This window comes from Hylobates moloch, unplaced genomic scaffold (assembly GCF_009828535.3).
Source record: "Hylobates moloch isolate HMO894 unplaced genomic scaffold, HMol_V3 SCAFFOLD_8, whole genome shotgun sequence".
In the NCBI taxonomy this organism is placed as follows: Eukaryota; Metazoa; Chordata; class Mammalia; order Primates; family Hylobatidae; genus Hylobates; species Hylobates moloch.
In genome coordinates this window covers 79,000,044-79,015,697 of record NW_026652283.1, presented here as the reverse complement: position 1 = coordinate 79,015,697, position 15,654 = coordinate 79,000,044, and the positions used below count along the sequence as shown (strand labels likewise).

General features: G+C 55.1%; 3 protein-coding genes across 9 annotated transcripts; 1 reads left to right on the top strand and 2 right to left on the bottom strand.

The window, feature by feature from the left end:
- Positions 1-703: 703 nt before the first annotated feature.
- Positions 704-4,054, bottom strand: NPRL2 (NPR2 like, GATOR1 complex subunit). Of its 4 annotated transcripts, XM_032161463.2 has the most exons (11): positions 3,925-4,054; positions 3,280-3,371; positions 3,014-3,182; positions 2,735-2,843; positions 2,224-2,360; positions 2,035-2,132; positions 1,877-1,913; positions 1,667-1,760; positions 1,474-1,591; positions 1,106-1,248; positions 704-1,020 (listed from the first exon to the last, which is right to left on the bottom strand). In XM_032161463.2, the coding sequence occupies exons 1-11, from the start codon at positions 4,000-4,002 to the stop codon at positions 953-955; spliced, it is 1,143 nt and encodes a 380-aa protein (XP_032017354.2). In that variant the 5' UTR covers positions 4,003-4,054; the 3' UTR covers positions 704-952. The 4 variants fall into 4 exon arrangements, with proteins under 4 accessions (XP_032017354.2, XP_058298335.1, XP_058298332.1 ...); XM_058442352.1 differs by lacking the exon at positions 3,925-4,054 and having other exon boundaries at positions 835-1,020; positions 3,014-3,177; positions 3,282-3,426; XM_058442349.1 differs by lacking the exons at positions 1,667-1,760; positions 3,925-4,054 and having other exon boundaries at positions 835-1,020; positions 1,873-1,913; positions 3,282-3,720.
- LOC116473441 (transmembrane reductase CYB561D2) lies at positions 2,729-7,475 on the top strand. 4 transcript variants are annotated; one of them, XM_058442354.1, is made up of 4 exons: positions 2,729-2,866; positions 4,754-4,905; positions 5,354-5,391; positions 6,561-7,475. In XM_058442354.1, exons 2-4 carry the CDS (start codon positions 4,779-4,781, stop codon positions 7,062-7,064), a joined length of 669 nt encoding a protein of 222 aa, XP_058298337.1. In that variant the 5' UTR covers positions 2,729-2,866; positions 4,754-4,778; the 3' UTR covers positions 7,065-7,475. The 4 variants fall into 4 exon arrangements, with proteins under 4 accessions (XP_058298337.1, XP_058298336.1, XP_032017358.1 ...); XM_058442353.1 differs by lacking the exon at positions 2,729-2,866 and adding an exon at positions 4,153-4,329; XM_032161467.2 differs by lacking the exon at positions 2,729-2,866 and adding an exon at positions 4,153-4,320 and having other exon boundaries at positions 6,561-7,474.
- Positions 7,476-8,081: 606 nt separating this feature from the next.
- TMEM115 (transmembrane protein 115) lies at positions 8,082-13,219 on the bottom strand. Its single transcript, XM_032161466.2, has 2 exons — positions 11,846-13,219; positions 8,082-8,879 (listed from the first exon to the last, which is right to left on the bottom strand). The coding sequence occupies exons 1-2, from the start codon at positions 12,694-12,696 to the stop codon at positions 8,675-8,677; spliced, it is 1,056 nt and encodes a 351-aa protein (XP_032017357.1). The 5' UTR covers positions 12,697-13,219; the 3' UTR covers positions 8,082-8,674.
- Between the last annotated feature and the right edge of the window lie 2,435 nt (positions 13,220-15,654).

The following is a 15,654-nucleotide window of genomic DNA, read 5'->3' as shown; positions in this document are numbered from 1 at the left end:
TGTACCTCGGGACTTGGATTCTTTTCTCTCCTCCTTGCTTCCCTGGACCTCCCTCATACATTCCAAAGAGGTTTTTGCCTCAGGATTTTGCACTTTGCCTAGAATACTCTTCCTTCAGGGCTCAGTTTACACCTCAGCGTGGCCATTTAATCCAGAGCAGTCCCTGCCTCCAACCCAACTCACTCTTGATCACATCTGTTTCTTTTTTTGAGATTGAGTCTCCTGTCACCTAGGCTGGAGTGCTGTGGCATGATCTCGGCTCACTGCAACCTCTGCCTCCCAGGTTCAAGTGATTCTCCTGCCTCAGCTTCCTGAGTAGCTGGGATTACAGGTGCGCACCACCACACCTGGCTAATTTTTTGTATTTTTTTTTTTTAGCGGAGATGGGGTTTCACTATGTTGGCCAGGCTGTTCTTGAACATCTGACCTCAGGTGATCCACCCGCCTCAGCCTCCCAAAGTGCTGGGATTATAGGCATGAGCCACCGCGCCTGGCTGCATTTGTTTCTAGGTCTATTTATTATTATTATTATTATTATTGAGATGGGGTCTTGCTCTGTCACCCAGGCTGGGGTGCAGTGATGGGATCACAGCTAAATGTAGCCTCCAACTCCTGGCCTCAAGTGATCCCCCCACTTCAGCCTCCTGAGCAGCTGGGGCTATGGGTGAGTCACGGCATCAGGACGATTTTTTTTTTTTTTTTGGTCATTAACCGGTACTTTTACTTGTCGATTGTCAGTCCTGCCCACCAGATGGCGATCTAGCCCACGGCTCATGGCTATTTCATTCACTGCTGGGTCTCCCATGGCTGGCCCAGAAGCAGCACTCAATAAAGGCTGTTTGAAATGGATGTCTTTATTTACAGAACTAAGAGTCAACCTCTAGACAGTATGACAAGCCTCCTGGTAGGAGGGACTACCCACAGCAATGTGTCCATCCAGCCACTACCAGCCTCACTTCCAGCAGATGATGATGTTGGGGTCATTTTCAAGCCGCTCATCCAGCTCATGGTAGCTCATGCCTGGGTGGGGTGGTGGAGGAGAGGTCAGTGGCCCTGGCCTGGCCACCCTGCCCTGAACCCACCCTGACTGCCCGCCTGCCTCCACCTGTCTTGCAGCAGATCTCGTCATAGCTGTGGCAGCCTGTATAAAGCCGGGCAGGGTGGCTCTGCTCTTCCCGAGTCACCCGCACAGGATACTTCTGTAGTCGCCTGATGAGGTTCTTCATAAGCCCGAACTGGATCAGCTTCCTAGGGTGAGGATCAGAGGACAGAGGGGTGATGCCCTGGCCAGGCCTTCTTTCAGGCAGGCCAACCCTTTCCTGTAGTCTCCCTTCAATTTTGTCTCTGTAGCCCATCATCTCCAGGAAGCCTGCTTGGATTGACAGTGCCCCATGACCCAGGGCTCCTGAGAGACATAAAGGGTCTAGCTTCGCTCAGGTAACTCCCAAATGCCCCAGCAAATTCTTCTCTGACCGTTCATCAACGTGCTGCAGCTGCTGGGGGTGGCGGCCAATGAGGTCTCGCACAGTAGTGCCAGGGCTCAGGCTGCAGTATAGCTGGAACACATCCCGGAGACTGGCCCTCTTGTGCCCTGTGGGTGCCAGGGATCAGTTCACCATGTGGCCCTGCCCTCCCCAAGATGGCTTCCCCCAGAGCCCACCACTACCTTGCTTGGTCACGTAGGATAGACATGCCTCCTGCAGGGACTTGTCATCTACCAGGTCCTGGACCTTGGGCGTTGGGCAGTATACATTGGAGTACTAGAGGGTAGCAGAAGGCATAGGGGCCTGAGTGAGGGGCTTGGGAAGCTGACGCAGCCCTGATCTGGTCCAGCCACATGGTCCACTCTCCACTTAACCAAACCCAACTCACCTACCTGGAGGATGGACACCAGTGTCACAACACCGTAGTACCTGAGAGAGAGAGTTGTGCTCAGCTTCTGAGAACCATGCCTTCCCAACCCTCACACTCAGGGCCCCTGAGGTCTTCCCTGGCTGGTGACCTTGTACCAGGTATGACTGTAGGCCCACTCACAGCAGGTTCTGGATAGCAATGCGCACGAGGTTGAGCTCCACGTCTGCCTCTGCTGAAATCTTCTGGACGTGGCGGAACCCATCAATGTAGGGCAGGATCTGGGCAGAGTGGGACAAAGTCAGAAGAAACAGGATGAGGCCAGTGCTGTGGCCAGCCCCAGGTGATGATACCCAGGGAGGGATGGCATACTTGTTGTGTAGTGAGGTCCCACTGTGAATTGAAGAAATCCTCCTTGTCTTTGGTAAAGACAGGTACATCATACTCCTGGGCCACTGGAGGGTCTGGCCGCTGCTCAATCACCTTCAAGTGGATGGTGTTGGACTCATCTGCAGGGGGCCCCATCCGTATCCTCAGTGCCACTTCTTCCAAGAGGCCCTCAATTACCATCCAGGCCTCCCAGCATCCCTTGGGGCAAGCAGGTGCTTCTGGGTAGGGCTAATCTTTCTCTTTTTATGGAGGGAGAAACTGAGGCCCACAAAGGGGAAGGAATTGCCCAAGAGGCAGAGCTGGAGAGCTCTGCTTTCCCCCTACCCCTAGTCCCAGCTCCATCATGCATTGGACCTGGACATGGGCACCTCAGCCCATGGCTATTTCCTGCCCACCAATGTGTTCATGAGTCTTGTCCTTCTCCCCGATTGGCTGGGCTCACTTTCCCATCTCTCCTCTACCCCTCTGCTGTCCTTGCAGAGGCTGGCCATACCAATGGGCAGAGTGCACCGGCCCGAGGCATTTAGCTCCTCCAGCAAGATGGTCATGATGGGCACCAACTTCTGCTTGCTCTCCTCCGTGGACACGAAGCTGCTCTCTAGCTAGATAGAGCATGGAAAGCATGGTGGGCACATCCCAGGACCCCTGGCTGGTTGGCTCCCCTGAGTCCTGAGCTGGTTGGCAGGGTCCCAGGTTTGGGGGACTTTGGAGACATGGGAACACCTTCCCCAACTCTGCCTGTCCGTAAACCCAAGCCCATCTCATTGCAGACCTCTAGTGTGGTCAGATAGCCAGCCAGCTTTTTAACGATGGGCTCGAGGGCGCAAGTTTTGGCCTGGGCATCACACACGAAGCCCAGGTTGAAGAGGAGGGCATTGCGGCTGTACTTCTTGTGTTCGATGCACACAGGACAGCCGATCAGCTTCTTTTCCATAGCTGTGCTGGATAATTGGAACACAGTCAGGCCCCCAATCCTGTCCCTTCCTCCTCCTGGGACAACCCCTGCCACCCACCGCTCACCCCGAGCTAGGGTCTCACACAGTGATAAGCTTGTTCTGCAGCTCTGGCTTGGTGATGATGTACACTTGGACTGTGTCAAACAGCTCTCGGGAGATGAAGTCTTCAGGGACCTGGGGAGGGGAGTGGCAATGGGCCCCTCAGTGGACATCTGTACTGGGTGTAGTACAAATGGTGACCTCCTCATGCCCCCCAAGCCCATGTCCTCTTGTCCAGTGTTCCCCTCTCTCCCATCCACTCAGGCCTATTACTTTTTCTGTTTCCAAACACACGCTACGATTTCACCTCCTTCCTGGCTTCTGCATATGCTGTTCCCTCTACTTGGAACACTTTCTCCTCCCTTATCTAAACTTCCCATGCGTCATTTACTCTTCACTCAGTTCAGGGATACTCATGGGTCACCCACCTCACCTTCTGTGGGACCTGGAACCCCCCAACCGGATCCCTACAGCCCGATATCCTACAAACACTGCCAATGTGACGTATATCTTCCCTGCCACACTGGGAGCCGGGGGCCTGGGTCTGACTATCCTCTAGCCTCACAGTTGTCTGCGAATGAAGTAGCACGCCTGCGTGCAGCACGGGAAACTACTGCCTTCAGGCAGCCGGTTGAGCTCTCGAGAACACGTCCCTCTCCCCGCCCAGTCCCGCGAGCCCGGGTGGCACCTGATAGGTGATCTTGGGTCCCAGCGTGGGGTGGAACTCGCTGAAGAATATGCATTCGATGCGGCAGCCGCTGCCCATGGCAATAGCCGGGCCCAGGCCCGTAGCTCCTCGTTCCTCGCGCAGAGGCGTCCCCACCTCCTGTGAACACTTGTCAGAGACAGCCTCGAGGCCTGTGTCGCTGGTCACGCAAGCTAGCCAATCCCTCTGCCCAATGGCGCCTGCGCAGCGCGACTCAGAGGCGTGGCTGGGAGGGGGGCTCGTCCCAGGAAGTCCTGGGTGGGTAGACGTCGCACCCGGAAGTAAAGCGGCTCCGTGACGGAGCGGCGGTGCGCGCGGCAGGGCCCGGAGTATCCCGCTTTCTTTGGAGGAAACCACCGCATCAGATCTGCGCTGCGGGTGAGGCAGGCAAGTCCCTAGCGTGGAGGGGCAGCATGCCGGCAGCATTTGGGGAGGCGGTGCGCTAAAGGATTCACGCTGTAACTGGGACCGCAGCAGGGAACTACAATTTCCATAGTGCTCCGCGCCCTCCCAGCTGGCTCTACTGCCGGCGACGGCGTGGTACACCCTGGGATTTGTAGTCTTACATGGCTTTGCGCATCCTACCTGGAAGGCGGGCCAGCGATTGGTACCAGTTCAGACATGGGTACACGCTGACAGGCCGCCGGCCCTCGACTGGCATGTTGTGACCATTCCTGGTGCTGGCCTTGGTACTGTTCTTTCCTACCATAACTTATTGGAAGAGGGTGGCATTCCTGCCTTGCAGCCTTTTCTCCAGTGAGGAGTGAACAGTGGGCACCTGAGACCCTGGCCCACGCTACTATGCTTTCAGGCTACAACCACTGGCACGGCTGACCATGGCCCTTTCTGCGGAGACCGAGTCACACATCTACCGAGCTCTGCGTACTGCTTCTGGCGCTGCCGCCCACCTTGTGGCCCTGGGCTTTACCATCTTTGTGGCTGTGCTTGCCAGGCCTGGCTCCAGTAAGTAGAATTCATAGCTGACTTCTGGGAAGGGAAGGGCCACTTTTCCTGGGGAGGAAGGGCAGTGGGACTCCCGGTAACGGGCCTGGCTAGTTGAGGGAATTCTGTGCCGGAGCGATGAGTGGGGTGGAGCAGGTAGGTGTGGCCAGGGAACACAGAATTCCTGGTTTCTCTTTCCTTGCCTGGGTGCTCCATTTGGCTGCCTCTCAGGAGGTGTAAGGGAAGGAGGGAGGACTGCCAGAGGAGTGGCAAAGCATGGCCTCTGATCCAGGAAGGGGCCAGGAAGAGAGGATAGGTGTGGGGTCAGCTTGTTGCAGAGCAAGAGGGGGCTCACAGTTTGGCAGCACCTCCTTGGGTGATGGGCTGCTGGTATTCCTTAGCCCTTAAGGATTGGTATGGCTGGTTTCTTCTTGCCTCAGCCCCATGAGGCCTCCTCTTCTCATTCCAGGCCTGTTCTCCTGGCACCCGGTGCTTATGTCTTTGGCTGTAAGTAGTGGGCCTGGGCAGTTCTTAGGGGTGGGAGCATGGGCATGGTTGGTGGCCCTGGCAGCCTCTGAATCTTTGTCCACGTTTAATATCTATTTGGAAAAGTTGCATGCTCCAACTACTCCTGCCCATGGTATATATTTCAGACTTGAGGCCAGGCACGGTGGCTCATGCCTGTAATCCCAGCACTTTGGGAGGCCGAGGCAGGCACATCACCTGAGGTCAGGAGATTGAGACCATCCTGGCTAACATGGTGAAACCCCGTCTCCACTAAAAATACAGAAAATTAGCCGGGCATGGTGGCACGCGACTGTAGTCCCAGCTACTCGGGAGGCTGAGGCAGGAGAATCGCATGAATCCAGGAGACGGAGGTTTGCAGTGAGCCAAGATTGCGCCACTGCACTCTAACCTAGGCGACAGAGCAAGGCTCTGTCTCAAAAAAAAAAAAAAAAAACCCAAACCCCCGCCCCCCCCTCAAAAAAAAATTCGCTAGGTGTGGTGGCAGGTGCCTGTAATCCCAGTTACTCAGGAGCCTGAGGCAGGAGAATTGCTTGAACCCAGAAGGCGGAGATTGCAGTGAGCCGAGATCATGCCACTGCACTCCAGCCTGGGTGAGAGAGAGAGACTATCTCCAAAAAAAAAAAAGGCTTGAATCAGAGTAATTAAGACCCAGGTCAAATGGGTAGGATTTGTCTAAGCACAATGAGGCTTCACCCACCTCTAGGCAGAAAGCTGAGACATTGCATTTGGAGGTACCTCTGTCCCTTTTTACTTTAATTTCTGGTGATGGACCTAACTTTCCCTGAAACAGTGCACCCATGTGGCCAGCTCTTGCCAAGAAATTGTATCCAGCCCCACGTTAGGGAAACAAAGCTTGTGAATCATTTATAACTGCCACATCTCAAACCCTGTGTTTGCTTGGTAACATAGCACAGATGACATTTCAGACTAGCACCTAGGAGGAAGTGTGGAGATTATTCAGGGCACATATATCATCCCAGATGGGGTTTTCCATTCTTGCCCCACCAAATGGATAGTCTTGTCAGTGGGGAGAGAAAGAAAAAGGGGAATCAGCCCAGACTCACTGGCAGCTGAGGGTTACATAAAGCCCTCTTCCCCTCTTCTGGGGCAGCACCCTCACTTGAGCTTCCCATCCCCTGTTTCCTCAGTTCTCCTTCCTGATGACCGAGGCACTACTGGTGTTTTCTCCTGAGAGTTCGCTACTGCACTCCCTCTCACGGAAGGGCCGAGCACGCTGCCACTGGGTGCTGCAGCTGCTGGCCCTGCTGTGTGCACTGCTGGGCCTCGGCCTTGTCATCCTCCACAAAGAGCAGCTTGGCAAAGCCCACCTGGTTACGCGGCATGGGCAGGCAGGGCTGCTGGCCGTGCTGTGGGCAGGGCTGCAGTGCTCAGGTGGGGTGGGGCTGCTCTACCCCAAGCTGCTGCCCCGATGGCCCCTGGCGAAGCTCAAGCTATACCATGCTACTTCTGGGCTGGTGGGCTACCTGCTGGGTAGTGCCAGCCTCTTGCTGGGCATGTGCTCACTCTGGTTCACTGCCTCTGTCACTGGTGCAGCCTGGTACCTGGCTGTACTATGCCCTGTCCTCACCAGCTTGGTCATTATGAACCAGGTGAGCAATGCCTACCTATACCGCAAGAGGATCCAACCATGAGCTCTTCCCAGCCTAGGGGAAGCCTGGATTTGCCCCTCCATGTAGGAGCTGGGGCTAGGGACCTCTTGAACTCTCTCAGCTGAGTCAGGGGACACCTCAGGCACTGGGACAGTTGGGCAGTTGGAGGCCCGTGTGTGAATTCCTGCTCCTCATGCTGGAGTGCCTCCCATTTCCTTCCCCTTTCTCTGTCATCCCAGAGGAACATACGCATCATGTGTCTGGATGAAGCTGGGGCTGCAAGACTGCCTCTCCTGCAAGGCAGCTCATACTTGTACTGTATGTCCAGAAATTTCAGGAGAGAAAAAAAGTAAAAAATTTGTAAAAAAATGACTGAAAAGATTGATGGGAGAAGCAGCCCAGAGTTGGGGATGGTTCTTATTAATGCCATCAGCATGGGAAAATGGGCAGCTGGGCAAGATGGGGACCCCTGCCCCCGATCCCGGGCTGCTCCCTGAGGGGCTGAAGCTCTCCTAGCACACAAATCCCCAGGATGTAGCTGCTGAGCCTCCCAGGCCACTCCGGGCCCTGGCAGGCCCTAGAGCTGTAGCTGTGAATGGTACAGCTGTGTGTCCTTTCTGTCCCTCAGCTGCCTACTGTGCTGGAGTCTCCAGACTCTGGGGGTTAGACACATACAATAACAGGATGGGAGCTGGGGGTGAGTTGTCTCCAGGGGTGGCAAGAACTGAGCATTCTGTCTTAGAGGTAAACTATGGGTAAGAACAGCGCCTTCTGATGGAGAGGCCCTTATCATCAGATCTAGGCAGGGACAGAGGGCCTCCGAGATTGGGGTTCGGAGGGAAAGAAAAAAGGAGTAAGAGTCTGAGGCAATAGCTCTTGGAAGGCTGCTTGCAGTGCGCATGTGGTGGTGGTGGTGGTGGTGGTGGTGGTGTTGGGGAGCCGGGGCAATGGGCTTCTTATCCAGCTGGAGTTACCATGGAGACAATCAAGTCCCTGTCTAACTTTGCAGTTGAACATGATGAGGGGGCTGCACAAGGTGGCCTGACAAGAGCCCAGGAGTCATTCCTCAGAGAACTGCTTTATTGATACTGCGAGCCTGGGCTTGGCTGCCCACTCAAGTGGTCCTGTAGAAAATACCTGGGAGCTGGAGCTGTTCTGGTCCAGAAGCAGTCACGGCCACAGCAGAGGGAAACAAATCCTGACAGGAACAGTCTTTCTGGGGATGGGCAGGGATGTGCAACCCCAGGTCGGCTCCTGCATTTGCTGGGCCCCCAGAACATTTTTGGCAAATCCTTGCCTTGGCTCAGGGCTCTCGGCAACCAATTTCAGATGTGAGGGCCGGCCCAGGAGCTGTGGCATCAGTGTCCTTGCAGCCACTTGCTTGGGGCTGCCAGCTGATGTACATTCTTACCTCAGATGAGGGCCTGGACTGGCCGATGCCTCAGAGGCTCCGGGCCTGGCATAGTGGTTGTCTGGAGTTGGAACCAGGTAGCAAGAGTCCTGGGTAGTGTTGGCGAGAAACAGCAGAAGGCCATGGAAAGCCCCAGCAGGCCTTCTTCCCTCTTCTCAGAGCAGTCAGGTGCCCTGGAGTAGCTGAGAGGATGTCAAGGGGGGCTTGGGAGGGGAGGTGCCACACTCAAGGTGGTCTGGAGTTACAGTGTCGGGGGAGCTGCCTCGAAGGTGATTAGACTGGATTCTGGGGCAGTCCCCTTCCCTGGGGGTGTAGGAGCTTTGTCTGAGGGCAGGGGGCTGTCCACCTTGGCCCCAGACTCCTCTTCATCATCATCCATGCTGGGCCAGACGGACTGGTCTTCCACTCTCTTCAGCCGCTCATTGAGTGCCTTCAGGGCCAGTTGCCTGGAGCCAGAGGAGAGAGGACAGGTCACTCTGGGTTTGGCCTTGGCTCATGCCCTCTACCCTTCCGCAGCAGGCTGACTCCTCACCGTACCACCTAGACTCCTCCCCCAGAATCCCACATTTCCCCTTCACCATGCAGAGCCTGGGACTCCTCAGAGATTGCTTTGGGACCCACTCTGCCATCAGAATCATAACCCGAAGGCTCTAAGAGTCTTCCCTCCATAGCTGAGGCACCTCTGGAGTGGGAAGGTCAGCTGGGTGTCTGCCAGACTGCCCACCAGGCCAGCCACCAGGAATGGTTCTGAGGGTGGTATCTAAGGGTCGGTGGAACTAGTGCCCTAGGGCAGATGGGTGGAACGGCAAGTTCTGGAGTTTCCAGGAGTTTCTGCCTGGGTGCTGGCATCACATCCAAGGGAAGGGTTATTAATTCTCCCCCTCTCCTGGTTAGGGGTATCTTGAGCCTCCTGGCAAGGGTCAATGGGGAAGGCTGGAACTCAACACCTCCCTTGGCTCTCAGCCCAGGAAGCAGGGCCAATTTGGGTGAGTCTACCCCTTAACTGATGCTAATATTCTCCCTCTCAGAAGAACCCCCAAAGCCCCCAAGGCCCTTGTAAGAGCAGGGACTTAGCGGAGCCCTTGCAAGAGGAGAAGGAGAAACAGCCCACATGGGTGGGCACAGGCCAGAGCCTACTGCTTCCACAGGGTGGACCCTTAGAGGCCCCACTTTGAGGGCAGGTGGGAAAGTCTAACAAAAGAAGGTTTACACATGTGCTTGGGACCCTGGCCCACCAGAAGGTGGAGTGCTGCAGCTGCCAGGGAACCGTTTCAACAGTGACCACTGTGGACTCCTATGCCTCAGCCTCTCTGTGCTACCAATGTGGGGACAGCCCATGTAGCCTTTCAGGTTCCAGCTGAGAACCAAAATCTCCACCATGCCAGGGAACATGACAAGAGAGGCAACAAGGACACGGGTGTAGAAAGCCCTAGCACGCTTCCACCCTGCCCGTCAGTCTCACACGTGACAAGTTGGTATAGGCAGGACAGTCTTTCCCTGCTGCTACCCAGGCTCCCATCCTGATGATGCCCTTGCCAGTTCCATCTAAAGCCTGCCAAGGCAGAGAGCTAGTGTCACGCTAGTCACTTCCTCACAAGGACCACAGAGACAGATAGGAAACCCTGCCTCCCTCTCCTGGTAGCCCTTTGGAGTTGGGCGTGGCCATGCAGTCAGATGTCAAACTGGCTGGAGGAATAACCCCCACCCCCATGTAAGCTAACAACCATAAGGCTATGGCAAGAACCTGCCTCTTGACCCTCCCTTCCTCCTCACCAACCTGCTTCCCCCCCGTCCATTTTCTTGGGCCTGGGCAGAGGTTTTTGAATGTCCAGCCAACCCTAACAATCCAACACCTCTCAGTGGAGGAGGGGTCCCCACTGGCCTGGCCCCACCTGAATGGCTCTGAGGGACAGCTCAATTCCTGCCAGGCCCAGCTCTCCTGGCCCCATCTTTAATACCAGCTAAAGTTAATTTTTTTTTTTTTTTTTTTTGAGACGGAGTCTCGCTCTGTCACCCAGGCTGGAGTGCAGTGGCGCAGTCTTGGCTCACTGCAAGCTCCGCCTCCCGGGTTCACGCCATTCTCCTGCCTCAGCCTCTCCGAGTAGCTGGGACTCCAGGCCACCATGCCCAGCTAATTTTTTGTATTTTTAGTAGAGACGGGGTTTCACCGTGGTCTCGATCTTCTGACCTCGTGATCCGCCCGCCTCAGCCTCCCAAAGTGCTGGGATTACAAGCGTGAGCCACCGCGCCCGGCCTTAATACCAGCTAAAGTTAAGAGAGACTTCTGTCCTTAGGGCTTATCACCTATAAAGACCCAAGCTCTAGGGCCCAGAATTATGCCCTGCAGCATGCTATATATACTTTTCAACACCTACCATACCTTGGGCCATAGTGATCTGTGGCCTTTCCCCAGCTGGAACTCCTTCAAGAAAGGAATGTGTCCCACACTCAATTCCACAGCCCAGTGGAGAGTAAATACAGGGATAACTGCAGCTAAATTCACAGAGCTTCCTGCCACAACCCGATTCACAGGTGAGCAAATGCAGGAGCCTTGGCAATGCAAAAGACAAAGCCCGTCCCAGATTTTACTACTCAAGTAATTGCCTCAAAACACTCAAGAATAATGTTGGAAATGGAGCTGTGGATCTTATGAAGGCGGGACCACTCTGCTGGCCCCACAGATCTGGGAGAGAGAGTAAGCTTAATTTAAAAAGATCCCTCCTGCCCTGGCCAAAGTGCATTCAGTGAAGAATTCAGCTGGGACTCCTGATGCTGTGGATAGCTTGGTTTACAGGTGATGAAAGGGTCATCGCCACTCCCTGGTGTAGTCAGCAGGCTCCCTCAGTGGGTCATGTAGCGTGTCCCTGGTTTTGGTGACACACGCTTGCTAGAGACAGAGGTAAATGTGGTAATACCCCAAGCTTCCCTCTGGATAAGTAAGTGGCAGAGAAGCACAGCATCTGAGTTAAAGCCCAGGAAGGGGACACAGCATTTGGAAATTGGAGTGGCCCAGATCACCTTTCGAGGACCCCAGGCCTCCTTCCCTGTCCCTTCCTCACAGGGGAAAGTACCAGCAGGTTGCTTCTGGCTCCCACAGGCCCAATGTCTAGGATTCTGAGATTCTGAGGCAAGGCCAGGGTTCTGTGTCCCTCCACTAGGACTTCACAGCACCAAAGGAAACTGCATTTCTTGAGACTTATTAAGTGGCCCGAGTGGTGAGAAAAGTGCCTCATGGACCCCAGACACCTAACTGCTGAGTTCCTCAAGGCCAAAGACTGATTTTATCTTTCCGGATCTGCCCCAATACCTGACTGTAGGTCTCCACCTATGTACAGCAAACACCTCAACAGATGGTATGTGACTCGACCAGTATGCTCCTAGCTTGACAAGATTTTGGAAAATTTCACAGTACCTTCTCCGCTCGGCGTCTTGAGGGTCTGTGCCTGGCAGGCTGATGGTGATGGAGGATGGGGCACCCACATCGTAGCGCTTCACCGTCTTCTGGCATATCTTTACTTTGACCAGGAGGCCGTGCACCAAGTTCGCCAGCAAACCCACCACAGGCTGCAGGATCTCAGGGAAGAAAGTGGCGAAAGCAAAGTGGTCAGCCATGTCCCCTCGGCCCCGGCTATGGCGCTGGTAGAAGCGAAGATATACCCAACTGGAGAGCAGCCCGAAGCCATAGGAAGCCAGCGCCGGGCTCTGGAGCAGCGTGGCGAGCCGCAGCAGGAGCAGCAGCGCCAGCAGCAGCATGGGCATCACACTGACGCGCACCTGGGGCACTCGCAGGACCACACAGTCCCCCATGGTTTGCTTGAGTGCCACCAAGACACCACCTAGGAAGCCCAAGGCGCCGTGGATACGGACAGTGAACAGGTAGACCAGGTTGAAGGAAGCCATGTAGGTAAGGAGGTAGGCGAAGGCCCCCAGCAGCCCTACAGACACATTCACCACTGAGAAGAAGATGAGCAGCTCCAAGGCCCCCCAGAGGGGCTCCAGCAAACGCCCGGCCACCACCACCGTTGTCAGGCTGATGGCCACGTCCCACACATGCTGCTCCATCAGTCCATGGGTGGCCAGGGTCCAGATCCAGAAGTTGGGAGGAAAGAGGTAGCCCGGGGTGACCGCCAGGCAGCCTGTGTCCACGGCGAAGGAGAGCAGGTAGAGGAATAGTACCGCCGCACACAGAGCCTTCACCACCACGCTGGCGCTGGCCAGGATGGCCCCCAAGTGCTGGCGGGCGCCTGGCAGGGCACGTTGCATCTTCCCGGCGGCTGTCGGCCTGAGGAAAGGGTCTGGTAGGCCAGGGGCCTCCCCGGGGCCTCGTCCTAGTCCGGCCCCGATGGGAGGCCCAGGCCCGGCCTAGTCACTGGCCTATGGCCCTGGTAAAGGATCCGCTTCCGATCGGGTGGGGCTCTGGTCCCGAGGGGCCGAGTCGGGCCTTGTTGCCGGGCCGCACCGTAGGCCCCTCGCCCGGGACCTGAGGGAAGGCCCTGGACGGCTGCGGCACGCCCGCCTACCCACCCTGTAGGCCCCGTGCCAGGCTAGCCTGGTTGGCGTTGATCTCAGGGCTGGGCCTCCTCCATCCAGTGCGAGGCCCTTCGGTTCGCAAGGGGACTGGTGCCTCGTTCCGTACCCGAGTCAAGCCTGGTCAGCTCCCGCTCGGCCTGGCTCCTGGCTTCGACCGTACCTCTTTTCTCGGGGGGCCGACAAACAGGGGTGCTGCGCCTGCGCGTCCCCGGCGGCAGCGGGCTGTCCTCTAAGCCCCTGTCTTCCGGCTCCTCTGCATGCTGGGATACGGAGTCCTTGGTTGCAGCCGGGGAAGGGTCGAACAGGGTTCTGGCTACAACTACAAGTCCCAGGAGGCTATGCGCACGGACCGGTCCCGTTGTGGTGAGAGCGGGGTGTGCTGGGAGTTGTAGTTCTCAGGGACGTTTCCGTCGGTTCTCAGGAGGTGGGAAGGGATGAATTAGCATCTCTAACCCCTGAAAGCGGCGGTGGGGGTTCGGGAAGCAACACAGCTCTAGCCCCCACACTTGCTGAATTCCCTGGGAAGAGTAGCTCTATTTGTGCATGTACCTCTGAGCGAGTGTGTCCTTGTCGGCTGGCGTGTGGGTGTGTGTCACTGTGTGAGAAACAGAACCTCCGTGGTCTGGTGAATGGGACCTGACCCAGGCTGGAACCCTTGCTCTGCCTCTGCGGCTATGTGGCATTGGTTAAGTTCCTGAACCTTTTTGAAACTGTTTCATGGACCATAAAATGTAGATGATGATATGATCTTCCTGTCCTAATAATCAAAGGGGAAAGGGGTGTAAAATGCCAGTCCACCCTGGGTGCTCGGCGAGTGTTGCACATGTTGCCTTTTTTTGTTTGTTTTCTCCCACTTGGAAAAGTTTTTTGTTTGTTATTTCACGTTGCCCTTTTTCCAAGTGAGGTGGACCTGGAGCACGAACCTAGGGCTCCCTCCCGCATACGGACGAGGCTGGGCAGCCCTCAGTGACCCTCCTCCCCACCAGGGACTTCTGATAACTGCGGAGGAAGAGAGGTCTCTCCACAAGCCAGGTCTCTCCACAAGCCTGGGCCAGGCCTGTTCTGGCCCCACTTCACGCCACTGTGGCTTCTGACAGGTTGTGTTCTGTGTCTTTTTTTTTTTTTTGTATATTGAGTTACTTTTAAAAAACTGTACATATAGGCTGGTCACGGTGGCTCACGCCTGTAATCCCAGCACTTTGGGAGGCCGAGGCGGGCAGATCACCTGACGTCGGGAGTTTGAGACCAGCCTGACCAACATGGATAAACCCCGTCTCTACTAAAAATGCAGAATTAGCCAGGCGTGGTGGCACATGCCTGTAATCCCATCTAGTCGGGAGGCTGAGGCAGGAGAATCGCTTGAACCCGGGAGGCGGAGGTTGCAGTGAGCCGAGATCATGCCATTGCACTACAGCCTGGGCAACAAGAGTGAAACTTTGTCTCAAAACAAAACAAAACAAAACAAAAAGCTGTACATATAATTAAAATAATTATATGACAAAGTACTTTTATAAAGCACAGGATCCCTTCCTTTCAGCCACTGATTTCAGTGTGTGCTGATGTGTGCATGGCCTACAGGTTAAAAAGGGTGCTGATGCTTTTTTTCTGGGGTCTGGGTTCCCACTGGTTGCCACATCAGGGTAAGGTTGCCAGTTTTAGCAAATCAAAATACAGCATGCTCAGTCAAATTTGAATTCCAGTAAACAATGAATAATCTTCGAGTATAATCATGTCCCCCCGCCCCCCGCCTTTTTTTTTTTTTTTTTTTTTTTTTTTGAGACAGGGTCTAGCTTTGTCCAAGGCCGGACTACTGTGGCACAATCATAGCTCACTGCCACCTCAAACTCCTGGGCTGAAGGGATCCTCCAGCCTCAGCCTCCTGATTAGCTGTGACTACAGGCACACGCTACTGTGCCCAGCTAATTTTTAAAAATTTTTTATTTTGTAGAGACATGGGTCGGGGCAGGGTGGCCATCCTATCCAGGCTGATCTCGAACTCGTGAGCTCAAGCGATCCTCCTGCATCAGCCTCCCAAAGTGTTGGGATTACAGGCATTAGCCACCGTGACCAGCTCCCAGTTTTTCAGTATAGGTATGTCCCACACAATAGTTGAAACACTTCCATACTAAAAACTCGTTCATGATCTGAAATTCAAAATTGGGTGTTCTGCATTTTATCTGACAACCCTATCCAAGATTGCAGGGGCTCTTGCAGGCCATGGGAGCTGTCTTGGGGGTTGTGGATTAGGCATTGCTCTGCAGCAGACCCCTGCAGAGGAGTGAGAAAAAGTCCCCATCTTGGCTGAGGCCTAGAAGCCCCTTCATCTATTTAGCATCCAAGCCCCCCAACCCCTGGTGGCCACCTCTTCTCTAAAATCTTTGCTGGTTTTTAGCCTTCTCACCTGGGGGGAAAGGCTTTCTCCTCTTAGTTTGCTCATCTGTGGTATGGGGATACACTAGTACCTACCCCAGAGATTGTGGCGAGGACTCAGCCAGGTCAGTGCGGAGTAAGCAGAGTGTTGGGAGGAGAGAGAGGACTGTGGTGGGAAGGCAGAGACACCTGTGCTCTGGTGGTTACAGGTTATAATTCTCTCCACATGAGAAGATTGCAAAGGTCACACTGACTAGGGTGAAAATGAACTAGGGCCTAAGCTTGAGAGGATTCACAAAAATGAAGTTTGGCCTATGGCTC